General features: G+C 42.0%; 1 protein-coding gene and 1 long non-coding RNA gene across 2 annotated transcripts; one reads left to right on the forward strand and one right to left on the reverse strand.

Moving 5' to 3' along the window:
• Nucleotides 1-1,700: 1,700 nt before the first annotated feature.
• LOC131940809 (uncharacterized) lies at nt 1,701-6,228 on the forward strand. The gene is made up of 5 exons (XR_009386581.1): nt 1,701-1,772; nt 2,150-2,264; nt 3,057-3,599; nt 5,663-5,751; nt 6,130-6,228. It is a non-coding gene; the product is annotated as an uncharacterized LOC131940809 (long non-coding RNA).
• A 7,180-nt stretch (nt 6,229-13,408) lies between these two features.
• Nucleotides 13,409-24,851, reverse strand: LOC131940803 (putative fumarate hydratase, mitochondrial). The gene is made up of 9 exons (XM_059299631.1): nt 24,776-24,851; nt 21,077-21,202; nt 20,806-20,916; nt 19,700-19,876; nt 18,263-18,418; nt 17,335-17,446; nt 16,947-17,027; nt 16,579-16,782; nt 13,409-16,161 (listed from the first exon to the last, which is right to left on the reverse strand). Exons 1-9 carry the CDS (start codon nt 24,785-24,787, stop codon nt 15,737-15,739), a joined length of 1,404 nt encoding a protein of 467 aa, XP_059155614.1. The 5' UTR covers nt 24,788-24,851; the 3' UTR covers nt 13,409-15,736.
• Nucleotides 24,852-26,537: the final 1,686 nt, after the last annotated feature.

Raw genomic sequence — 26,537 nt, forward strand, 5'->3', positions numbered from 1 at the left:
ACAGGACTGCTCGCGGCCTCCCCAGGACTGCTCACGGCCTCCCTTGGACTGCTCGCGGCCTCCCTAGAACTGCTCGCGGCCTCCCTAGGACTGCTCGCGGCCTCCCTAGGACTGCTCGCGGCCTCCCTAGGACTGCTCGCGGCCTCCCTTGGACTGCTCGCGGCCTTCCTAGGACTGCTCGAGGCCTTCCTAGGACTGCTCGCGGCCTCCCTAGGACTGCTCGCGGCCTCCCTAGGACTGCTCGCGGCCTCCCTTGGACTGCTCGAGGCCTTCCTAGGACTGCTCGAGGCCTTCCTAGGACTGCTCGCGGCCTCCATAGGACTGTTTGCCGTACCTATTGCACGTCTCGCCGTCCCATATTGGGGTAGCCCAGCTGAGGAGGGGTTAGTGCTCGCAGGGCTCCTGAGATGTGTGTGCTCGCAGGGCTCCTGAGATGTGTGTGCTCCCTAGGTGTAAGTGCGCGCTGGGCTCCTGAAATGTGAGTGCTCGCAGGGCTCCCTAGGTGTGAGTGCTCGCAGGGCTCCCTAGGTGTGAGTGCTCGCAGGGCTCCCTAGGTGTGAGTTCTCGCAGGGCTCCTGAGGTGTAAGTGCTCGCAGGTCTCCTGAGGTGTAAGTGCTCTCAGGGCTCCTGAGGGGTGAGATCTCGCATGGCACCTGAGGTGTGAGTGCATGCAGGGCACCTTAAGTGTGAGTGCGCGCTGTGCGTCTGGAAATCGACAGACCGCTCGCGGCCTCCCTTGGACTGCTCGTGGCCTCCCTTGGACTGCTCGCGGCCTCCCTTGGACTGCTCGTGGCCTCCCTTGGACTGCTCGCGGCCTCCCTAGGACTGTTTGCCGTACCTATTGCACGTCTAGTCGTCCCATATTGGGGTAGACCAGCTGAGGAGGGGTTAGTGCTCGCAGGGCTCCTGAGATGTGTGTGCTCGCAGGGCTCCTGAGATGTGTGTGCTCGCATGTTTCCTGAGTTGTGTGCTCGCATGTTTCCTGAGATGTGTGCTCGCATGTTTCCTGAGGTGTGAGTGCTCGCAAGGCTCCTGAGGTGTGAGTGCTCGCAGGGCTCCTGAGGTGTGTGTGCTCGCAGGGCTGCTGATGTGTGAGTGCTCGCAGTGCTCCTGAGGGGTGAGTGCTCGCAGGGCTCCTGAGGTGTGAGTGCTCGCAGGTCTCCTGAGTTGTGAGTCCGCGCTGTGCGTCTGGCAATCGTCAGACCGCTCGCCGCCTCCTTAGGACTGCTCGTGGCCTCCCTAGGACTGCTCGTGGCCTCCCTAGGACTGCTCGCGGCCTCCCTAGGACTGCTCGCGGCCTCACTTGGACTGCTCGCGGCCTCCCTAGGACTGTTTGCCGTCGCTATTGCACAGCTCGCCATCCCATATTGTGGTAGCCCAGCTCTTGAGGGGTTAGTGCTCGCAGGGCTCCTGAGGTGTGAGTGCACACAGGGCGCATGAGGTATAAGTGCACGCAGGGCCCCTGAAGTGTGAGTGCGTGCTGTGCGTCTGGCAATTGACAGACCGTTCGCCGCCTCCCCAGGACTGCTCGCAGCCATCTTGGACTGCTCGCGGCCTCCCTAGGACTTTTTGCCTTCACTATTGCACAGTTCGCCGTCCCATATGGTGGTAGCATATCTGGCGGCCGACTGACGGCTCCACCTCCAACAGACTGTTGTATTTTTTTTGTTTTTTTATCCACAGCTTTTAACCTCTTGAACCTCCAATAGCATCGTATGCAAGAAGGCAGCTTTTTCAGTGATGGACCACCCCACTAGAGAGGGTTTAAAATGGTGAGATTTAATCTTTATAAATACGCTCTGTATATACTAGTTTAAAATTTATTTGTCCTTCGGAAATAAAAACAAACAATTTTGCTGAAGATCTAAAGAATGAGAATTTTAAAGCTTCATGAATAAAAATAGTGCTTTACATTTTTAAAATTAAAAGTCTAAGTCGATTGATTTTTTTACTAATTATTTTACGTTTTAAATTGTTTAATAACGATGGGTTACTATTGTGTAAAATTTCTGTTAGTTGGGTTTAAGCTACTTTGGTTCTTTTGTTTTGGTATAGTTACGTTCTGTTATTTGGTAACATTTAGGTCAGTCAAAATAATTTTTACTTATTAAAATGTGACTGCTATATTCATTTTCCTTTTGAATTTCAGATATATACATCTTCATTGTCTAATTAAGTCACAGCAATGGCTGAGCTGGTGTAGGATGAATTTTCAAATGCAAGACTTTCTTATACAGCAAGATAAAACAGATTGTACTTAGAAGGTATGTAGGCTATATTGCAGCGTTTTCAACAAACGTAGTGTTTTTTACCAAATGGTGAAGTCAAGTCGCCAGGAACCATCCTTGCGACTTGACTTCACCATTTGCTGTAAACTGTTCAAGTAATGAAGAAATCAGGAACCATCCTTATTTCTTCATTACTTGAACAGTTGACAGCAAATACTTGGAGAGTGAGTTGTCTGCCTTGGAGATCGCGTTTGGTTAACATTTTTCTCTCTTATTAGTTTCGCTCTTCTATAAGTTTTTTAATTCCCCAGTGTCAAATGATAGTGTAACGTCCCCAAGTGATTATTCCTTCTCCGGCCTGTCAGTCACATTCCCCAGTACGTTCCAGATAATTCTAGGCTAAACTTCTACACGAAACTCCCTTTACAATGGTGTACATTAAATTACATTGTGTTGACCAATAGACTCTAGTACAGATCTTATTATGTATTGTAAGTGGTTGTTTAAACAATCAAATATCTCACTACATTATTTTCAATTGCTCATCATAAGTACCTTTTACTTAGAATGGCTAAGTTTAGGTTGTGAGTTGGTGAATGTGCAACGTCTTAACATTTTTATTGAGTGTTGTGCTAAATTCGATTTAAATACTGTTTCTGCACAAACAAAAACGTGTGCATCTGTTTAAATGGACACACATTGATGCAATAACAACGAGGAGTTCTATTGACTAAAACCTTAACAGATTGACTATTTACAAAGGGAATGCAATCAGAAGCTTTAGATTATTTTTTGAGATACAATGACAACATGTATTCTACTTTTCAGATGCCACCAAAGAAATTAACCATTGTTGGAAGAGAAACTGTGCACGCTAAAACAAATGGCAGTTAAAAGAAAAAGTGAAGCATTGGATGAAATTGTCTCCAGATTAGAGAAGGGACATTCCAAATATTCCAATAGATCTAAGAACCCAGACATCACATGACTTTCAGAAAGAAAGAACAAAGTTCTCTCAGTGTTTAAGGAAAGATGCGATAAAATGGATGCATGACTCAAGAACAAGACTGTTACAAACATCAATTTTCAATTTGATTGTCACAGATGTCAGCTCTCAACAATATGACTATCACAAACATCATCTCTAAAATCTGAGAAGTCCAGCATCCTTGTCATAGAGCAAATAAACTGTTCAATATTACACCACCCACACACGTTTCGCCTGCCAACCACGATGTTGCTAGATTGATCACATTATTGACGCCTGTTGATAAAATTGATGCTCCTTGACCTATCAACCAATCTCAAACAACGCAAGCGATCATATAGAGGAAAAAATGATCATCGCTCGTCAAATGAATCTTCAATAAGGTCAGTTGGGAATATGTATGACGAATGTTTGCAGGGCGCCTGAGGTGTAACTGCGCGCAGGGCTCATGAGAAGTGAGTGTTCGCAGGGCTCCTGAGGTGTAAGTGCTCGCAGGTCTCCTGAGGGTTAGTGCTCGCAGGGCTCCCGAGGGGTGAGATCTCGCATGGCACCTGAGGTGTGAGTGCATGCAGGGCACCTTAAGTGTGAGTGCGCGCTGTGCGTCTAGCAATCGACAGACCGCTCGCCGCCTCCACAGGACTGCTCGCGGCCTCCCCAGGACTGCTCACGGCCTCCCTTGGACTACTCGCGGCCTCCCTAGAACTGCTCGCGGCCTCCCTAGGACTGCTCGCGGCCTCCCTTGGACTACTTGCGGCCTCCCTTGGACTGCTCGAGGCCTTCCTAGGACTGCTCGCGGCCTCCATAGGACTGTTTGCCGTACCTATTGCACGTCTCGCCGTCCCATATTGGGGTAGCCCAGCTGAGGAGGGGTTAGTGCTCGCAGGGCTCCTGAGATGTGTGTGCTCGCAGGGCTCCTGAGATGTGTGTGCTCGCAGGGCTCCTGAGATGTGTGTGCTCCCTAGGTGTAAGTGCGCACTGGCCTCCTGAGATGTGAGTGCTCGCAGGGCTCCCTAGGTGTGAGTGCTCGCAGGGCTCCCTAGGTGTGAGTGCTCGCAGGGCTCCTGAGGTGTAAGTGCTCGCAGGTCTCCTGAGGTGTAAGTGCTCTCAGGGCTCCTGAGGGGTGAGATCTCGCATGGCACCTGAGGTGTGAGTGCATGCAGGGCACCTTAAGTGAGTGCGCGCTGTGCGTCTGGAAATCGACAGACCGCTCGCGGCCTCCCTTGGACTGCTCGTGGCCTCCCTTGGACTGCTCGCGGCCTCCCTTGGACTGCTCGTGGCCTCCCTTGGACTGCTCGCGGCCTCCCTTGGACTGCTCGCGGCCTTCCTAGGACTGCTCGCGGCCTCCATAGGACTGTTTGCCGTACCTATTGCACGTCTAGTCGTCCCATATTGGGGTAGCCCAGCTGAGGAGGGGTTAGTGCTCGCAGGGCTCCTGAGGTGTGTGCTCGCAGGGCTCCTGAGATGTGTGTGCTCGCATGTTTCCTGAGATGTGTGCTCGCATGTTTACTGAGGTGTGAGTGCTCGCAGGGCTCCTGAGGTGTGAGTGCTCGCAGGGCTCCTGAGGTGTGTGTGCTCGCAGTGCTCCTGAGGGGTGAGTGCTCGCAGGTCTCCTGAGTTGTGAGTGCGCGCTGTGCGTCTGGCAATCGTCAGACCGCTCGCCGCCTCCTTAGGACTGCTCGTGGCCTCCCTAGGACTGCTCGCGGCCTCCCTAGGACTGCTCGTGGCCTCCCTTGGACTGCTCGCGGCCTCCCTAGGACTGCTCGCGGCCTCCCTTGGACTGCTCGTGGCCTCCCTTGGACTGCTCGCGGCCTCCCTAGGACTGCTCGCGGCCTCACTTGGACTGCTCGCGGCCTCCCTAGGACTGCTCGCGGCCTCCCTAGGACTGCTCGCGGCCTCCCTAGGACTGCTCGCGGCCTCACTTGGACTGCTCGCGGCCTCACTTGGACTGCTCGCGGCCTCACTTGGACTGCTCGCGGCCTCCCTAGGACTGTTTGCCGTCGCTATTGCACAGCTCGCCATCCCATATTGTGGTAGCCCAGCTCTTGAGGGGTTAGTGCTCGCAGGGCTCCTGAGGTGTGAGTGCACACAGGGCGCATGAGGTATAAGTGCACGCAGGGCCCCTGAAGTGTGAGTGCGTGCTGTGCGTCTGGCAATTGACAGACCGTTCGCCGCCTCCCCAGGACTGCTCGCAGCCATCTTGGACTGCTCGCGGCCTCCCTAGGACTGCTCGCGGCCTCCCTAGGACTGCTCGCGGCCTCCCTTGGACTGCTCGCGGCCTCCCTTGGACTGCTCGCGGCCTCCCTAGGACTACTCGCGGCCTCCCTAGGACTTTTTGCCTTCACTATTGCACAGTTCGCCGTCCCATATGGTGGTAGCACATCTGGCGGCCGACTGACGGCTCCACCTCCAACAGACTGTTGTATTTTTTTTGTTTTTTTATCCACAGCTTTTAACCTCTTGAACCTCCAATAGCATCGTATGCAAGAAGGCAGCTTTTTCAGTGATGGACCACCCCACTAGAGAGGGTTTAAAATGGTGAGATTTAATCTTTATAAATACGCTCTGTATATACTAGTTTAAAATTTATTTGTCCTTCGGAAATAAAAACAAACAATTTAGCTGAAGATTTAAAGAATGAGAATTTTAAAGCTTCATGAATAAAAATAGTGCTTTACATTTTTAAAATTAAAAGTCTAAGTCGATTGATTGTTTTACTAATTATTTTACATTTTTTAAATAGTTTAATAAAGATGGGTTACTATTGTGTAAAATTTCTGTTAGTTGGGTTTAAGCTACTTTGGTTCTTTTTTTTGGTATAGTTACGTTCTGTTATTTGGTAACATTTAGGTCAGTCAAAATAATTTTTACTTATTAAAATGTGACTGCTATATTCATTTTCCTTTTGAATTTCAGATATATACATCTTCATTGTCTAATTAAGTCACAGCAATGGCTGAACTGGTGTAGGATGAATTTTCAAATGCAAGACTTTCTTATACAGCAAGATAAAACAGATTGTACTTGGAAGGTATGTAGGCTATATTGCAGCGTTTTCAACAAACGTAGTGTTTTCTACCAAATGGTGAAGTCAAGTCGCCAGGAACCATCCTTGCGACTTGACTTCACCATTTGCTGTAAACTGTTCAAGTAATGAAGAAATCTGGAACCATCCTTATTTCTTCATTACTTGAACAGTTGACAGCAAATACTTGGAGAGTGAGTTGTCTGCCTTGGAGATCGCGTTTGGTTAACATTTTTCTCTCTTATTAGTTTCACTCTTCTATAAGTTTTTTTAATTCCCCAGTGTCAAATGACAGTGTAACGTCCCCAAGTGATTATTCCTTCTCCGGCCTGTCAGTCACATTCCCCAGTACGTTCCAGATAATTCTAGGCTAAATCTTTACACGAAACTCCCTTTGCAATGGTGTACATTAAATTACATTGTGTTGACCAATAGACTCTAGTACAGATCTTATTATGTATTGTAAGTGGTTGTTTAAACAATCAAATATCTCACTACATTATTTTCAATTGCTCATCATAAGTACCTTTTATTTAGAATGGCTAATTTTAGGTTGTGAGTTGGTGAATGTGCAACGTCTTAACATTTTTATTGAGTGTTGTGCTAAATTCGATTTAAATACTGTTTCTGCACAAACAAAAACGTGTGCATCTGTTTAAATGGACACACATTGATGCAATAACAACGAGGAGTTCTAGTGACAAAAACCTTAACAGATTGACTATTTACAAACGGAATGCAATCAGAAGCTTTAGATTATTTTTTTAGATACAATGACAACATGTATTCTACTTTTCAGATGCCACCAAAGAAATTAACCATTATTTGGAAGAGAAACTGTGCACGCTAAAACAAATGGCAGTTAAAAGAAAAAGTGAAGCATTGGATGAAATTGTCTCCAGATTAGAGAAGGGACATTCCAAATATTCCAATAGATCTAAGAACCCAGACATCACATGACTTTCAGAAAGAAAGAACAAAGTTCTCTGTGTTTAAGGAAAGATGCGATAAAATGGATGCATGACTCAAGAATAAGACTGTTACAAACATCAATTTTCAATTTGATTGTCACAGATGTCAGCTCTCAACAATAGGACTATCACAAACATCATCTCTAAAATCTGAGAAGTCCAGCATCCTTGTCATAGAACAAATAAACACACGTTTCGCCTGCCAACCACGATGTTGCTAGATTGATCACATTATTGACGCCTGTTGATAAAATTGATGCTCCTTGACCTATCAACCAATCTCAAGCAACGCAAGCGATCATATAGAGGAAAAATGATCAGCGCTCGTCAAATGAATCTTCAATAAGGTCAGTTGGGAATATGTATGACGAATGTTTGCAGGGCTCCTGAGATGTGAGTGCTCGCAGTGCTCCCTAGGTGTAAGTGCGCGCTGGGCTCCTGAGGTATGAGTGCTCGCAGGGCTCCTGAGATGTGAGTGCTCGCAGGGCTCCTGAGATGTGAGTGCTCACAGGGCTCCCTAGGTGTGAGTGCTCGCAGGGCTCCCTAGGTGTGAGTGCTCGCAGGGCTCCCTAGGTGTGAATGCTCGCAGGGCTCCTGAGGTGTAAGTGCTCGCAGGCTCCTGAGGGGTGAGATCTCGCATGGCACCTGAGGTGTGAGTTGATGCAGGGCACCTTAAGTGTGAGTGCGCGCTGTGCGTCTGGCAATCGACAGACCGCTCGCCGCCTCCACAGGACTGCTCGCGGCCTCCCTTGGACTGCTCGCGGCCTCCCTTGGACTGCTCGCGGCCTCCCTTGGACTGCTCGCGGCCTCCCTAGGAATGCTCGCGGCCTCCCTTGGACTGCTCGCGGCCTCCCTAGGACTGCTCGCGGCCTCCCTAGGAATGCTCGCGGCCTCCCTAGGAATGCTGGCGGCCTCCCTAGGACTGCTCGCGGCCTCCCTAGGACTGCTCGCGGCCTCCCTTGGACTACTCGCGGCCTCTGTAGGACTGTTTGCCGCCGCTATTGCACAGCTCGCCATCCCATATTGCGGTAGCCCAGCTGTTGAGGGGTTAGTGCTCGCAGGGCTCCTGAGGTGTGAGTGCACACAGGGCGCATGAGGTATGAGTGCTCGCAGGGCGCATGAGGTATGAGTGCTCGCAGGGCTCCTGAAGTGTGAGTGCGTGCTGTGCGTCTTGCAATCGACAGACCGTTCGCCGCCTCCCTTGGACTGCTCGCGGCCTCCCTAGGACTGCTCGCGGCCTCCCTAGGACTACTCGCGGCCTCCATGGGACTGTTTGCCGTACCTATTGCACGTCTCGCCGTCCCATATTGTGGTAGCCCAGCTGATGAGGGGTTAGTGCTCGCAGGGCCACTGAGATGCGTGTGCTCGCAGGGCTCCTGAGGTGTGAGTGCTCGCAGGGCTCCTGAGGTGTGAGTGCTCGCAGGGCTCCTGAGGTGTGAGTGCTCGCAGGGCTCCTGAGGTGTGAGTGCTGGCAGGGCTCCTGAGCTGTGAGTGCTCGCAGGGCTCCTGAGGTGTGAGTGCTGGCAGGGCTCCTGAGGTGTGAGTGCTCGCAGGGCTCCTGGTGTGAGTGCTCGCAGGGCTCCTGAGGTGAGTGCTCGCAGGGCTCCTGAGGTGTGAGGGCTGGCAGGGCTCCTGAGGTGTGAGTGCTCGCAGGGCACCTAGGGAGTGAGTGCGCGCTGTGCGTCTGGCAATCGACAGACCGCTCGCCGCCTCCCTTGGACTGCTCGCGGCCTCCCTAGGACTGCTCGCGGCCTCCCTAGGACTGCTCGCGGCCTCCCTAGGACTGCTCGCGGCCTCCCTAGGACTGCTCGCGGCCTCCTTTGGACTACTCGCGGCCTCTGTAGGACTGTTTGCCGCCGCTATTGCACAGCTCGCCATCCCATATTGCGGTAGCCCAGCTGTTGAGGTGTGAGTGCACGCAGGGCGCATGAGGTATGAGTGCTCGCAGGGCTCCTGAAGTGTGAGTGCGTGCTGTGCGTCTTGCAATCGACAGACCGTTCGCCGCCTCCCTTGGACTGCTCGCGGCCTCCCTAGGACTGCTCGCGGCCTCCATGGGACTGTTTGCCGTACCTATTGCACGTCTCACCGTCCCATATTGTGGTAGCCCAGCTGATGAGGGGTTAATGCTCGCAGGGCCACTGAGATGTGTGTGCTCGCAGGGCTCCTGAGGTGTGAGTGCTGGCAGGGCTCCTGAGGTGTGAGTGCTGGCAGGGCTCCTGAGGTGTGAGTGCTGGCAGGGCTCCTGAGGTGTGAGTGCTCGCAGGGCTCCTGAGGTGTGAGTGCTCGCAGGGCTCCTGAGGTGTGAGTGCTGGCAGGGCTCCTGAGGTGTGAGTGCTGGCAGGGCTCCTGAGGTGTGAGTGCTGGCAGGGCTCCTGAGGTGTGAGTGCTCGCAGAGCTCTTGAGTGGTGAGTGCTCGCAGGGCACCTAGGGAGTGAGTGCGCGCTGTGCGTCTGGCAATCGACAGACCGCTCGCCGCCTCCGCAGGACTGCTCGCGGCCTCACTCGGACTGCTCGCGGCCTCCCTTGGACTGCTCGCGGCATCCCTTGGACTGCTCGCGGCCTCCCCACGTCTGCTCGCTGCCTCCCTAGGACTGCTCGCGGCCTCCCTAGGACTGCTCGCGGCCTCCCTAGGACTGCTCGCGGCCTCCCTAGGACTGCTCGCGGCCTCCCTAGGACTGCTCGCGGCCTCCCTAGGACTGCTCGCGGCCTCCCTAGGACTACTCGCGGCCTCTGTAGGACTGTTTGCCGCCGCTATTCCATAGCTCGCCATCCCATATTGCGGTAGCCCAGCTGTTGAGGGGTTAGTGCTCGCAGGGCTCCTGAGGTATAAGTGCACACAGGCTCCTGAAGTGTGAGTGCGTGCTGTGCGTCTTGCAATCGACAGACCGTTCGCCGCCTCCCCAGGACTGCTCGCGGCCTCCATGGGACTGTTTGCCGTACCTATTGCACGTCTCGCCGTCCCATCTTGTGGTAGCCCAGCTGATGAGGGGTTAGTGCTCGCAGGGCCACTGAGATGTGTGTGCTCGCAGGGCTCCTGAGGTGTGAGTGCTCGCAGGGCTCCTGAGGTGTGAGTGCTCGCAGGGCTCCTGATGTGTGAGTGCTCGCAGGGCTCCTGAGGTGTGAGTGCTCGCAGGGCTCCTGAGGTGTGAGTGTTCGCAGGGCTCCTGAGGTGTGAGTGTTCGCAGGGCTCCTGAGGTGTGAGTGCTCGCAGGGCTCCTGAGGTGTGAGTGTTCGCAGGGCTCCTGAGGTGTGAGTGTTCGCAGGGCTCCTGAGGTGTGAGTGCTCGCAGGGCTCCTGAGGTGTGAGTGCTCGCAGGGCTCCTGAGGTGTGAGTGCTCGCAGGGCTCCTGAGGTGTGAGTGCTCGCAGGGCTCCTGAGGTATGAGTGCTCGCAGGGCTCTTGAGTGGTGAGTGCTCGCAGGGCACCTAGGGGGTGAGTGCAAGCGGGGCGCCTGATGAGTGAGTGCGCGCTGTGCGTCTGGCAATCGACAGACCGCTCGCCGCCTCCGCAGGACTGCTCGCGGCCTCCCTTGGACTGCTCGCGGCCTCCCCACGTCTGCTCGCGGCCTCGCTAGGACTGCTCGCGCCCTCCCTAGGACTGCTCGCGCCCTCCCTAGGACTGCTCGCGGCCTCCCTAGGACTGCTCGCGGCCTCCCTAGGAATGCTCGCGGCCTCCCTAGGACTGCTCGCGGCCTCCTTTGGACTACTCGCGGCCTCTGTAGGACTGTTTGCCGCCGCTATTGCACAGCTCGCCATCCCATATTGCGGTTGCCCAGCTGTTGAGGGGTTAGTGCTCGCAGGGCTCCTGAGGTGTGAGTGCACGCAGGGCGCATGAGGTATAAGTGCACACAGGCTCCTGAAGTGTGAGTGCGTGCTGTGCGTCTTGCAATCGACAGACCGTTCGCCGCCTCCCCAGGACTGCTCGCAGCCATCTTGGACTGCTCGCGGCCTCCCTAGGACTTTTTGCCTTCACTATTGCACAGTTCGCCGTCCCATATGGTGGTAGCATATCTGGCGGCCGACTGACGGCTCCACCTCCAACAGACTGTTGTATTTTTTTTGTTTTTTTATCCACAGCTTTTAACCTCTTGAACCTCCAATAGCATCGTATGCAAGAAGGCAGCTTTTTCAGTGATGGACCACCCCACTAGAGAGGGTTTAAAATGGTGAGATTTAATCTTTATAAATACGCTCTGTATATACTAGTTTAAAATTTATTTGTCCTTCGGAAATAAAAACAAACAATTTTGCTGAAGATCTAAAGAATGAGAATTTTAAAGCTTCATGAATAAAAATAGTGCTTTACATTTTTAAAACTAAAAGTCTAAGTCGATTGATTTTTTTACTAATTATTTTACGTTTTAAATAGTTTAATAAAGATGGGTTACTATTGTGTAAAATTTCTGTTAGTTGGGTTTAAGCTACTTTGGTTCTTTTGTTTTGGTATAGTTACGTTCTGTTATTTGGTAACATTTAGGTCAGTCAAAATAATTTTTACTTATTAAAATGTGAATGCTATATTCATTTTCCTTTTGAATTTCAGATATATACATCTTCATTGTCTAATTAAGTCACAGCAATGGCTGAGCTGGTGTAGGATGAATTTTCAAATGCAAGACTTTCTTATACAACAAGATAAAACAGATTGTACTTTGAAGGTATGTATATTGTAGCGTTTTCAACAAACGTAGTGTTTTCTACCAAATGGTGAAGTCAACAGGAACCATCCTTGCGTCTTGACTTCACCATTTGCTGTAAACTGTTCAAGTAATGAAGAAATCAGGAACCATCCTTATTTCTTCATTACTTGAACAGTTGACAGCAAATACTTGGAGAGTGAGTTGTCTGCCTTGGAGATCGCGTTTGGTTAACATTTTTCTCTCTTATTAGTTTCGCTCTTCTATAAGTTTTAATTCCCCAGTGTCAAATGACAGTGTAACGTCCCCAAGTGATTATTCCTTCTCCGGCCTGTCAGTCACATTCCCCAGTACGTTTCAGATAATTCTAGGCTAAACTTCTACACGAAACTCCCTTTACAATGGTGTACATTAAATTACATTGTGTTGACCAATAGACTCTAGTACAGATCTTATTATGTATTGTAAGTGGTTGTTTAAACAATCAAATATCTCACTACATTATTTTCAATTGCTCATCATAAGTACCTTTTACTTAGAATGGCTAAGTTTAGGTTGTGAGTTGGTGAATGTGCAACGTCTTAACATTTTTATTGAGTGTTGTGCTAAATTCGATTTAAACAGTTTCTGAACAAGCAAAAACGTGTGCATCTGTTTAAATGGACACATGTTGATGCAATAAAAACGAGTTCTATTGACTAAAACCTTAACAGATTGACTATTTACAAACGGAATGCAATCAGAAGCTTTAGATCATGTTTTGAGATACAATGACAACATGTATTCTACTTTTCAGATGCCACCAAAGAAATTAACCATTGTTGGAAGAGAAACTGTGCACGCTAAAACAAATGGCAGTTAAAAGAAAAAGTGAAGCATTGGATGAAATTGTCTCCAGATTAGAGAAGGGACATTCCAAATATTCCAATAGATCTAAGAACCCAGACATCACATGACTTTCAGAAAGAAAGAACAAAGTTCTCTCAGTGTTTAAGGAAAGATGCGATAAAATGGATGCATGACTCAAGAATAAGACTGTCACAAACATCAATTTTCAATTTGACTGTCACAAATGTCGGCTCTCAATATGACTGTCACAAACATCAGCTCTAAAGTTTGAGAAGTGCATTCAGTGTGTCTGAGGTGTGTGCTGTGCGTCTGGCTATCGAAAGACTGCTCACTGCACCCCCTTTGAATGCATCTATTTCTTTAGAGTTTCTGAAATGTGAAAACGTCATTATAGGCTAAATTAAAAACCTTTATACACTTTTCTTTTACTGTTCTGCAAAAGTTAATTTTTTTAACTATTGTGTGTAGGCCTATATTTTTTTACGCAATGGATACTTAGAATTGTAGACATTAAGGCAAACTGTCTTAAATAATTTTCTTCCAAACATAAGATGTGATTGATTAAATAATTATTCTGGCCATTAAACTGTTAGTGTTTTATTTAAGCCTACATAGGCCTACCTTGTAACAAACAAAATAAAAAACATACAAAAAAAAACAAGATTTTTCAATTAGATTTTTTTTACCATTTCCTGAAGGTAATGATACAGAGGATGATTGATTAAACATGTTGTTTTAAACATTAAACATACACAAAAAGAAAGGTTTTCAATGTTTTTAATAAAATATATTGGAGCTCCAGAGTAAGTGTTAAAACTACTTTGCTTAAACTTGTACTCAGTTTGTTGTGCAACTAAGATCATTTATATAACAAACTGCAATTATCAATGTCCAATTTAAACAAGTACACTAAATATTTCTATGTGTAGGTATAGACATTTAAAAAAATACTACAGTTTTTAGACATCTGTTTAAATCTGTTCTGAATATTTTCAATTCACATTTATCGAATACAAGTTAATGCAAATTTTGTCACAGGGAAAATAAATCATTAGAACACTATTGGGCTGTGTGTAGTGAGCTGAGATAGAAGAAATGTTGACGCTATCATCTACTTTTAGTGTTATCACTATCATTCTCATGTTGCAGGGGCAAGCAGCAAGATGTAATGGGGCAAATTTTCATGCACTAAGCCAGACACAATAAAATTTCATGTGGGGAAGATAACTCTGGTTGTGTCAGGTAAAATTCCATTTTGAGAACAAATTACGGCCGACACTTCCAGCATCAGTTGTTCTAATAGAGAATAATAAAACCAGCTAGATCCAACCTTATGGAAGGTTAATTAAATCTAGACTGATTTCATTTGGAGGATTACATTTTCAGTTTTCTTTTAAAAAGTTTTGGAAAACATGAGGGTAATATTAAAACACATTACAATACAAGGCACATCTCATTACTTAGTGAACTTGTTATCAAATACTTGTGTTTAAACAATAAGAAATGTAGTGATTACAAATGTTACAAAGTGGTCAGTGTTTGCATAGTTAGAAAGATGATCTCAAATTTCTACATTTTTCACTTGGTGTGCAACCACATTTTTTTTAAACCTTTATTTACAAACCAATTTATAATTATAGCCATTAGGCAGATGTTACAAAATCCTGAGAAACACCACAAATTATAAAACAAATTCAACAAGAGGAACGAGTCATAAAAATAATTGATAAAATAATAAACTGTTCAGATTAAAATGCAAATGTTTGTATATATTTACATCTTAGTATAGTTATTGGTCTTTAAAATTTTTCTTTTAAAAACTCTAATGACAGTTGAAAGAGCTGATTATTTTTTTTACAGATGGCAGTGATAGTTAATGTTAACATCTCCAGACATATGATGATAAAATCTATCATGAAAATGTATCAGGGAAATGGAAGTAGTTGGAATGACACACAAATAAATCAATAAATTTACTGAGTCAGAGGGTAATATTGGACAATATTTGGAGAAAAAGTTACCTCTAAGCACAATTTTCCCAATGGTAAATAATTTGGTTAAGTTTTACAACAAACACATTATGCTGGAAAAAAGATTGGTTGCATTCATGGTATTTGAAATGTGTGAGTTAAACTGGAAACACAGACCAAGGCTAGAATAAAATCATTTTAGCTGAAGGCACAAAGACAATTTGGCAGCACATTACTTGCTACAGAAAACCAAAATTAGAACTTTACTGAACACTAGACAATGCACACATTACATGGCCCTGATGTGTGGAGTGAAACAGTGGTTGCACCTGATAGAGGTGTAGTGTACAAATTACCTGAATTTCACATAGGAAAAAAAACACTGGAAATTAAAATATATGACATAAAAAAAATATCTTCCAAGGGCAAACATCAGATGAGGATAAAACAAACCTTATAAAATCTGTCCATAAAAATAATCGAGTATATAAATCTGTAATAAATCAAATCCAGTAGATCTCACAACATAGACCGGGTAAGGAATGTAAAAATAGAAATTTCAACATATCACTGATAGCATATCACTATTTATCTCTTTAAACACACCACTTTCACATGAATAACACTGAGCTCCTATCAAAAACTTCCAGTAAAAACCACAAAATTTTTATGGAAACATAAATGCAAAATGAAAAGGCCAAAGAAACAATTTGATATGGAACCAACATAACAGTAAAATCACAGCATCAGTCTATGACAATGTCAGGATAAAATTACACTGATCGCTGGTTCAATAGCTACTTTTCCTCCAATAAACTATTAACAGTTTAACAAAAATGTTGAATATCTATGCTGATTATATAAGCATTTTTCATGACACAATTAACATCAACACTACTGTGTTATTAAACAACCAATTCAAACAAAAACTAAATATAATTTTAAATTACAAAATAAATTGTGACAGTAGTTGAGTATAGTGTATATATCCATCAGTATATATTTAAATGCCGGAAATTAAACCAATGAAACCTCTCCCAGTTCTGAGTTACTGAATACAATCAGACTGTCATTCACTTTGGCCCCAGCATTTCCTCAGGCCTGACCCACAGAGCAAAGTTCTCTGCCGTCACAAGCTTAAGTTTAATGGCGGCCTCCTTCAGAGTTGTCCCCTCCTTGTGAGCCAGCTTGGCTATCCTAGCAGCATTGTCGTAGCCGATGTATGGGTTCAGGGCTGTGACCAGCATCAGGGACTCGTCCCTTATCTGCCTGATCCTGTCTGTGTTTGCCTGGATGCCCTGGACGCAGTTCCTGGTGAATGAAACGCAGGAGTCCGCAAGAAGTCGAACTGATCTCAGGACATTGCTGACTATAAGAGGTTTAAAGACATTCAGCTCAAAATGGCCAGAGCTTCCCCCTATGGACACGGCTGTCTGGTTTCCCATCACCTGGGCTGCTACCATTGTTAGAGCTTCACACTGTGTGGGGTTTACTTTTCCTGGAGGATGAACAGGGATAAAGATTATTTTATCTTGCTAGAGGATGAACAGATATAAAGATTATTTTATCTTGGCTGGAGGATGAACAGATATAAAGATTATTTTATCTTGCTGGAGGATGAACAGATATAAAGATTATTTTATCTTGCTGGAGGATGAACAGATATAAAGATTATTTTATCTTGCTGGAGGATGAACAGATATAAAGATTATTTTATCTTGCTGGAGGATGAACAGGGATAAAGATTATTTTATCTTGGCTGGAGGATGAACAGATAGAAAGATTATTTTTATCATGCTGAAGGATGAACAGGGAGAAAGATTATTTTATCTTGGGGAGAAAAAAAGCAATTTAAAAAACTAAGTCTACAACCTGTGAAAATGAGTACACAAAGGTTTCTGATTGTTTGACATACCTGGCATGATGCTGCTACCTGGCTCATTCTCAGGCAGACTCAGCTCACCCAAACCACACCGTGGCCCAGAGCCCAAGAGCCTGATGTCATTGCCAATCTTCATCAGGCTACAGGCTAGGACATTCAGGGCCCCATGGAGCTCAACCAAGGCATCATGGGCAGCCAGGGCCTCAAACTTGTTGGCAGCAGAGACAAAAGGAAGACCTGGTGGAAATGTAACAACAGTTGGTATACACAGACTCCATGAGTGTTTTATGACAAACAATGGCTAGACACAGAATCCATTAGTTTTCTAAACCTTAATGAGATAAGTTTCTTTCAAAACAAAGTCATATTTGAACAACACATAGGATCCAGACAGTTGGTACCTGTGTAATCAGCTATACTAGCAGCCACCTTTTCTGCAAATCCTTTCCTGGCATTGAGTCCTGTACCCACTGCTGTTCCACCTAATGACAGTTATTAAAAGGTTTTGACAGTTATTAAAAGGTTTTGACGATTATTAAAAGGTAATGATCAATATTAATAAAACATCTAAAAAAAACAATATTTCTTAAATTCTAAAAATAATTTTTCTGACATCTTCATCTGTTTACTCAACTACATGAAGGCTGCTATTTCTGTCAGTCAAGCTGCCTATTAATTTATGATTGTAATATCTAAACTTAATGATGACTTTATTATGTTGCACTCAGGGCTGAAAAAATCCAACAAAAATGATGCTGGAAAAATGAAATTCTTTTCTTTTTAACTTACCCAATGCAAGCTCAAGCAGTCTGGGGAATGTTGATAAAACTCTGTCTTTCCCATATTTGACTTGCTGTAAGTACGCACTAAACTCTTGTCCTAATGTTAATGGAGTTGCATCCTGGGAAATTACCATTTTCAAACATTTATTTCATTAGTACTAATAAATCTATTGAATGAAAGAAATATTTACAAACCAAGTTTAGTTGTCCTAACAGGAATGAATAAGACAATAACAAGATAGTCTACACTAGAACATTTGTACAACAATGAAGATAGATCATTAAAATCATGTTTATTTTAAGTTTTAAAGAATACAATGAATCATCTTGAGTAACCACACATTGCATTATTTTAAGCTGAGAGAGTAAATTACTCCGGTTTAATAAAGCAGTAATCATATGACATTGTTTTAAGTTTTAAAATACTATTCTGAAAACCTTGAAATTTAAAGTCATGAGGCGTAGATTTTTACAAAAATGTTGCTATAAAGAAAAATGCTTATGGCTAGACAAAAGGAGTAAACTGTTGAACAAGTAACACATTACTTCCCCTAGTTCGATATTAAAAAAAAATTAACACTTTTTTCTCAGGTGATCATAACCTATCAAGACAAATTTCTATGTAAAAGAAAATAATAATAAAGAAATGTAATACTATTAAATTTCATCTTAATAAAATATGTCATAATTTTGCATAATGGGTGAGATGCAAAACTAATTGCCATACAATTAATCGTTGATAAGTTAAATGTCCTTCACCTAGGTTCCGAAAAAAAGGGTTAACTAAAACCATGTTAATATTGAAAAATCTAGAACATAATGTAAAAATTTGGCCATAATTATATTGAAATGCAATGACTCAACAGCTTAAAGAGAAGCTGTACAGGCGTATAGGTCTACTAGATTTAAAATAAAAACAGCCCCTTGTTACATACTTGTAAATGAGTCCGTCCAATTTTGATGATGTCCTGAAACTCTTTTACCTTGACCTCAAGGGCAGAAGCCAACAGATCCATTGCTGGCAGTAAACTGTTACTCACCTCCATTGCTACAGCTACATGCATGGCTGTAGGGAAGGCATCATTGGAGCTCTTTAAAAAGAAAATATTATTTGTTTTTGAATTGCTGAATTAAAATGTTTATTGATCATTGAAAAAGTAAAGTAAATATGTTATTGTTTAGTTCTACCAGCCTGGCCCATATTTAGATGAGAAAAACTTAGAATATCAAAATGTTATTGTGTAGTTGTACCTGGCCCATATTTAGATGAGAAAAACTTAGAATATCAAAATGTAATTGTGTAGCTGTACCTGGCCCATATTTAGATGAGAAAAACTTAGAATATCAAAATGTAATTGTGTAGCTGTACCTGGCCCATATTTAGATGTGAAAAACATAGAATATCAAAATGTAATTGTGTAGCTGTACCTGGCCCATATTGAGATGAGAAAAACTTAGAATATCAAAATGTAATTGTGTAGCTGTACCTGGCCCATATTTAGATGAGAAAAACTTAGAATATCAAAATGTAATTGTGTAGCTGTACCTGGCCCATATTGAGATGAGAAAAACTTAGAATATCAAAATGTAATTGTGTAGCTGTACCTGGCCCATATTGAGATGAGAAAAACTTAGAATATCAAAATGTAATTGTGTAGCTGTACCTGGCCCATATTGAGATAAGAAAAACTTAGAATATCTAAATGTAATTGTGTAGCTGTACCTGGCCCATATTGAGATGAGAAAAACTTAGAATATCAAAATGTAATTGCGTAGCTGTACCTGGCCCATATTGAGATGAGAAAAACTTAGAATATCAAAATGTAATTGTGTAGCTGTACCTGGCCCATATTGAGATGAGAAAAACTTAGAATATCAAAATGTAATTGCGTAGCTGTACCTGGCCCATATTGAGATGAGAAAAACTTAGAATATCAAAATGTAATTGTGTAGCTGTACCTGGCCCATATTGAGATGAGAAAAACTTAGAATATCAAAATGTAATTGCGTAGCTGTACCTGGCCCATATTGAGATGAGAAAAACTTAGAATATCAAAATGTAATTGCGTAGCTGTACCTGGCCCATATTGAGATGAGAAAAACTTAGAATATCAAAATGTAATTGTGTAGCTGTACCTGGCCCATATTGAGATGAGAAAAACTTAGAATATCAAAATGTAATTGTGTAGCTGTACCTGGCCCATATTGAGATGAGAAAAACTTAGAATATCAAAATGTAATTGTGTAGCTGTACCTGGCCCATATTGAGATGAGAAAAACTTAGAATATCAAAATGTAATTGTGTAGCTGTACCTGGCCCATATTGAGATGAGAAAAATTTAGAATATCAAAATGTAATTGTGTAGCTGTACCTGGCCCATATTTACATGGTCGTTTGGATGAACTGGAGACTTGGACCCCATAGCACCACCCATCATCTCAATTGCTCTGTTACTTATCACTTCATTGACATTCATGTTGGTTTGTGTTCCTGATCCTGTTTGCCAAATAACAAGTGGAAAACTTGCATCTAGTTTACCTGATATAACCTAAATTAAAAAATTAGATGCAATTAGTGTTAAAATAAAATCAATTTTTAAAAGTAATAAAATGCATGTATTACTATTTACTTATTAGTATTTTAAAAAAAATTTTTTTAGTCAAATTGTTTCAACCATCCTAATATATATAAGCCCATGTGCGCACTTCTCTCTCTCTCTGCAAGTTTTTTTAGTCGATGTGACCAGTATGTTCAGCAATACATGGAGAACTTAAAGATACGGACTTTTGCTGAAAATATTATTTAGATCTATAGATCTACCTATCAAGACATATGCTATGAAATGTATACAATTTTCTAGGCCAAAAGTAATACAAATTACTTTAAAAAACAACATAAATACCATTAAACAGTGTTTTTAACTAAATCATTTAAGTCTCTTGATCAGTGTGTGCATTTAATATGGTGTTTTTTTTTAGCTATTTAGTTATTACTTTGATTTTAAATGTGCTGGATTTTTAGCTATTTAGTTATTTCTTTGCTTTGTCACTAATATCTAAACGTGTATCTTTGTGTTTTGACCAATAACTATTTTATAAATTATTTTTTTCCAAATATGTATAACATCAAAAATATATAGGCCTATAATTCACGTGTAATGGGTACCAACAGGTACCGACGGCTAGTTACAAAAAGAAAAGCCAACTTAGGCCAGTGTGTCTGAATGTATGTGGCCAGGGAAGCTGACATGAAGGAATGATGTGATTAAATCTCAACTTGAACCAGAACTAGATAGACTGAGAGATCGAATAGACTGGTCAGGAGACACACTTAATTCTTTTGGGCTATCTATAATTATGTGTACAATAATTCAGACAAGCTTTTTTGCTTTTTTATTTAATTGCAGTGAATGCAACCTTAAAACTCCCTCATGGTACAAGTACTGGGAAAATCTTTTTGCAACACAATTTTGCTCACCTCGTCAGCAGCTTTTACTATGTGTTCAGCTATATCCTTGCTTAGACCATACTCAATGTTCACTTGTGCAGCACAACGTTTTAAAATACCAAATGCACGAATAATTGCCAGCTGAGAAAAAAATATTAGTTACCATTATAATTTCAACACTAGTAGATCTACATTTTTAAAAAGTGGATAACAAAGAGGATAAAAAAGTAAAGTAATGAAAAAAGTTATTGTTATATTTATTATACCAATCAAACTCAGAGAAATTACAATATTCCCTTACTGGCATTATCTCAGTTTGTCCTCCAATGTTGAAGTTAATGAGTGATCTTGCAGTATTGGCCCCATAATACACATCTACAGGGACAGCAATGTCTCCAAAACTGTCTGCTTCTATCCGTACATCTTTCTAAAGGAGCAAACCATTGTTATCAACAATGCATCACATGGTATCCAAAAAGATCTAGAACTAGTAACTAGACTCTAGGTTAGTATGTAGCATTAGAACAAAGGGAGATAATTTTCATACAAAAAACCTACCCATAGCCCTGGACTGATATTTCAAATTTTGTTTTTTTTACCACTGTCTCTTATTAATTTTAAATTAATTTCATATTAATTTCCAATACACAAAGCAACCATATTTTCAAAATCTACTGAGGTTCAGCTATAACCTAGTGCAATGGACACGAGCGAGAAAACTCTCAAAGGTATTTGAGAGGTGTATAAATTAGTTTAAAAATCAGGCACGGCGTAGTTACAATTAATATGGTTATAAAATCCTGTCTGTCTGGTTTATTTCGGACTTTACTAAAGATTGGTTCTATTTGATGTTTTAAAAATTTTCGGTAACTAATTGAAAATTTAAAAACAAGCCAAAACAATTTGGTTTTCACGTGTAATGGCGACATAAACAATGGCATCCTGCTATTGGATAGGCCGACATTGATTTTATTGTACACATTGTAAGCTAAAAATAGAAAACTAGGTCATGGGGTTTTTAATTTGCATTGTTATTTAAAAACTTGATCTGCAAAGTTTTGTAAACAAATAGTTATCGATCACTAAGTTACTGTACAGCCAATCAATATTTGTCTTACGAAAGTGAAACATCCGGTTTTAACTTAGGCTTGATGAAAATAAATAGAAATGTAGCCTTAAACTCAACAAATTTTTTTCAAGTTCTCTGGATTTACAACTTTTATAGCATTTATTCTAAAAATATAAAATTTCTAAATTAATTTTAGGCTTAAGTTTTTATTTTTTATTTTTTTTTACGGTCTAAATCTAAAAAGCACGTTTTTATTCCATGACAACAACACTATGGAAGGAATCTCGTCAACTCGATTGTCTCCATTACTTTTAATTTTCTTTCATTTTTGCCAATAAAAAAAAAAATTTAAATTAATTTGAAAACAATATATTTATATGCTCTAAAGCAACTTTATTTTAATATATAAAAACTTGCCTGCACAAAAAACTATACAGCATGAGTTAAATAAACCACTTGTGGTTCTTATTTTATAAAGAAATTGTGATTTGAAATTGTGATTTAATTTTTTATGAATTTTTTAAGATTCAGACCTTTGTCGCCCATGTTGAATGTTGTTTTTTCCTATATAAATAGTCATAGTAAAAATGTACATTTTTTTAAATAAAGCATACCATCAAACAGTAACAAGCCTGCACAATTATTATGCAAATTTACATAAAAGAACCACCACTGTTTCATAATTTATCATTAGAATTCAAAAAATGTGTGCAAACATTTTATAAAATTTTCATTTTTGTTTCCCACTTGTTTCATTTTTTTACAGAGTTTATACAGTTTATAAATTATATTATATAAGTTATAAGACCACACATTTTAAATAGAAAAAAAACTATTTCTCCTCTCCTATTAAAGCTAGAAATATAAATTTGGTACCCATGGAGGATAATTATAGATACCTGAGTCTGATAATGGAATCTTCTTTAATAAACCGGGAGAGATCTCCCCTAAACTTTCTCGAATATTCTAATATAACTTGGAATATAGACATGATTTTTAATTACTTAAACTTTTAAAAATAGAATAGAATCCCATTAGAAAAAAGAATTGCGCACCAAGCGAATGCCAAAACAAAATGTGCATAATAGTGCACAATATTATTAGTACTTTATTAATTTACATGCGTTTTTTGAGAAATCGGAAATAGCGTAATTTAGTACTTCCGGTCAACGGAAATTACTCAAAATTTGACAGAAGGTAGAGAATTAGATCTTTTACTTACATTAACTTACATGTGCAATTTCATTTATCTATCTGAAACAGTACTCAAGTTATAGGCTTTTGAAAAATTCAAAGTAGAAAAAGTACCACTTCTGGTTATCAGAAATAGCTCAAAAGTTGATACGGATCTACGATTTTGATAAAATACTTATATATGAAATTTCATCAACCTAGCTGTAACAGTACTCAAGTTATCGTGTTTACACACAGACAGACACACACACAGACAGACACACAGACATACGGACAAGATTGCAAAATTATGTTTTTCCGTATCAGTGAGGTGTAAAACGTCGAGATTTGTAAAAATCTCGATTTTTTTTTTGTACGATTACAAGACTTTCTCTATACTTCGTATATACGAGAAAGTAAAAAGGGGTGTTTGGTTGTTAGTAGTATTGTAATCTTGACTAATTTTATGGTTAGAAATTAGGGTTAAGCCTAATTACGGTTAGGAATATGGCAGGACCAGGGTTGGGGACAGGGTTAGCATTGACATTAGCCAGCCATGTGTCACGTGTGTATTTACTATTTATTTAGTTACTACAGTAATCATTAACATTAACCTAACATCCTTTTTTTAAAGAAGATCCCATTACAACTGTGTAAACATTCGGTAATTTATCGTTTTGGGTACGTAAAATCGCCCGCGACTAGTAATGTGAAAAACAGGGGACTCCTTAAATTTTAATAATTATTATTTAAAAATTATTATTATTATAAAAATTATTATTTTTAATAATTATTTCACATTTTGAGGAGCATTTATATTTTGAAAAATACAAAAATGTTTCCTTGTTTCATTTATGCACCTGTTTTTTAAACATTGAATTAAAACTTTTCAGTAATAAACGAAGACTGGCGATTTTTCCAACAGATGCAACCATGCTCATGTACTATAGCAGCCTTCTTGTCTAAGTTTTTTTGTAAACTTATAGCGCGAGATTCAGGGAAAGCCACTCTATTTTACAAAAGGCTGCTGTTTATATAGCATATCTTACTCGCAAACATTGCTGTTTAAAGTTAATTTCTGACCCATATTGATATATTTAGCCATTGATTTAGGTTTATTATTCATTTATGTACAATATTTGACACAAATATATCACAATATACTTCTATTAAAGCCTTGACAATTAGGCAACTTTTTCGTACATTCGAAGCCGCAGGCGATTTTTAGACGTACCCAAAGCGATAGATTACCAAACATTCTCCCCCAATGGAATTCTTAATCCTTCCTCTAAGTAACTAAACTAATAGATTCTAACTCATGTGATATTTTTGGGATAAAATACTCAAAAATTAATTTAGTATGCTACAACCTACTCTAGTCTAGTCTAGACGACTAGAGAGGCAGACTAGACTTAGTAAGTTAGTAGAGTTTAGAGTACTTTAGTTAGACTTTAGAGGTAGATCTAGATCTAGAAATCTAGATTAGCTACTTTTTTAGAGTCTAGAATCTAGACTAGTAGTAGATCTAGATTCTAGTTAGTAGTAGTCTGAGTAGGACCTGAGTAGAAAGTACCTACTCAGTAGCCTCAGTAGGTGCTTTCTAGATATCTAGATCTACTTTCTACCTCCTAGCTAGATCTAGATTAGTAGCTAGTTACTAGCTAGGCTAGGCATAGCACATTGCCTTGTATTGTAATAAAAGTTAATAATTTTAATTAGATCTAGCTAGATCTAGATTTAATCAAAATAAGAAATTACTTTGTTTTCCATTTTGGGTTATAATCGTGATTGAAAATTCGCTTGATTTCGTCTAGTTTTTAAGTCTAGAATCAAGTCTAGAAAATAGAAATTGTGTTCAATGCTACTTTCGTTTTCGATAACGGATGTTGGTAAAATGCGAGACGCGAATAGCTATGCGGTAAAAAAAAAATCCGAGAAGAAAATGAGACAGGTTTCTTCCTGACTTTTTTCTCCGGGGGTGCAGAGTTTCTTCCAGGCATCTCTTTGGGGGGACGGGGGGGGGGGGGGGGGAACGAAGCCCCCCCCCCCCGAACGAAATGAAATTTATATAATTTATATAGAAAATATATACTTTTAACAGTGTCCGCCCCCCCCCCCTCCAAAGAAAGTCTACCGCCCCCCCCCCCCCCCCCGAAAATTTCAAGTGCCCCCCCCCCCACGGAGAAAAAAGTCTGGAAGAAACACTGCGGGGTGCACTTGAAATTTTTTTTGGGGGGGGGGGGGGGAGCGGACAACTATTTTCGGAGGGGCGGACACTGTCAAAAGTATATATTTTCTATATAGGGGGTCGTCTATAAATGACGTCACACTCGTAGGGGGGGAGAGGGGGGTCTGTAATTTTGTGACGGTGTGTGATGAGGGGGAGGGGGGGGGGGGGTGTTCAGATGGTGTGACGTCACACTTTTGCATTATAAAAGAGCAATGTTAGAAAACGAATTTTAGCCGTTATTTCGCGTTTTAGAAAACTGTTTTAATAAATTATACTAGGAATTGATTAAAATAATATAATATATATTAAATATATGTTGACAGAGTTCAGACAAGATTTTGGAAAATATCGTCTTTTAAGAAAAATTCAACTGCGATTTTGAGGGGGGCGGGGTTTGTAGGCTGAGGTGTGACGTTATTTTAGGGGGGGGGGCTTTTTGTGACTATGACGGAGGGGAGGGAGGGAGGTAAAAATCGTCCAAAAAAGCGTGACGTCATTTATGGACGATTCCATTTCGTTTGGGGCGGTAGACTCTCTTTTTAGGGGGGGGGGAGCGGTGTAGACATGTAGGCCTAAAAGACCGCCCACGTTTAATTGTCAGCGAGAGAAAAATATTGAGTCATTGACCTAGGGGTATGTTCACGGTGAGTTCACTTTAGTTCACATTGATATCAGTATGCTTAATATAGCAATAGCCTGTAGGTAAATGTCAAAGCGTGACCATTCTATTTGAAATTGTCGCACGCAGTACTCTGTTTTCCCAAACCCGAGCAAAATGAAAACATTATTTGTGTCAATGTAAGTTCACATGAGACATGGCCAGTGACGTCCTCCATGAGATAAGCGGCTAGGGACGTTGACTATTTGGCTAGTGACGCCCTCCATCAGACAAATGGCTAGTGACGTCCTCCGTGATACAAATGGCTAGTGACGTCCTCCATTATACAAATGACGTCCCCCGGGAGGCAAGTGAGACAACTCCATTAATATTTGGACATAAATAACCTAGCTTGGTTAAATCCCCTTACAAAGGAAAAAGCGCTAAATTAATGATTTAATAAAAAAAACATCGGGGTGGGGGTGGAAGGTAGGAGCAGTAGCGTACGCAGGGGGGGGGGGGGGAGCAGGGGGAGCGGCCGCTCCCCCTCTGGCCATTTTCTGTAATAGATTGAAATAATTGTGAGGTCAAGGGAACTCACTCTTCTGTATTAGTTATATTTATAATATTGTTATCTTGAGTGATGTCCCTTGTGTACTTCCTTCCGTCCTCTCTGTGTGTTACCATCGTGA

This window comes from Physella acuta, unplaced genomic scaffold (genome assembly GCF_028476545.2).
Source record: "Physella acuta isolate Inbredline_101_S28 unplaced genomic scaffold, ASM2847654v3 ptg000331l, whole genome shotgun sequence".
Classification (NCBI taxonomy): domain Eukaryota; kingdom Metazoa; phylum Mollusca; class Gastropoda; family Physidae; genus Physella; species Physella acuta.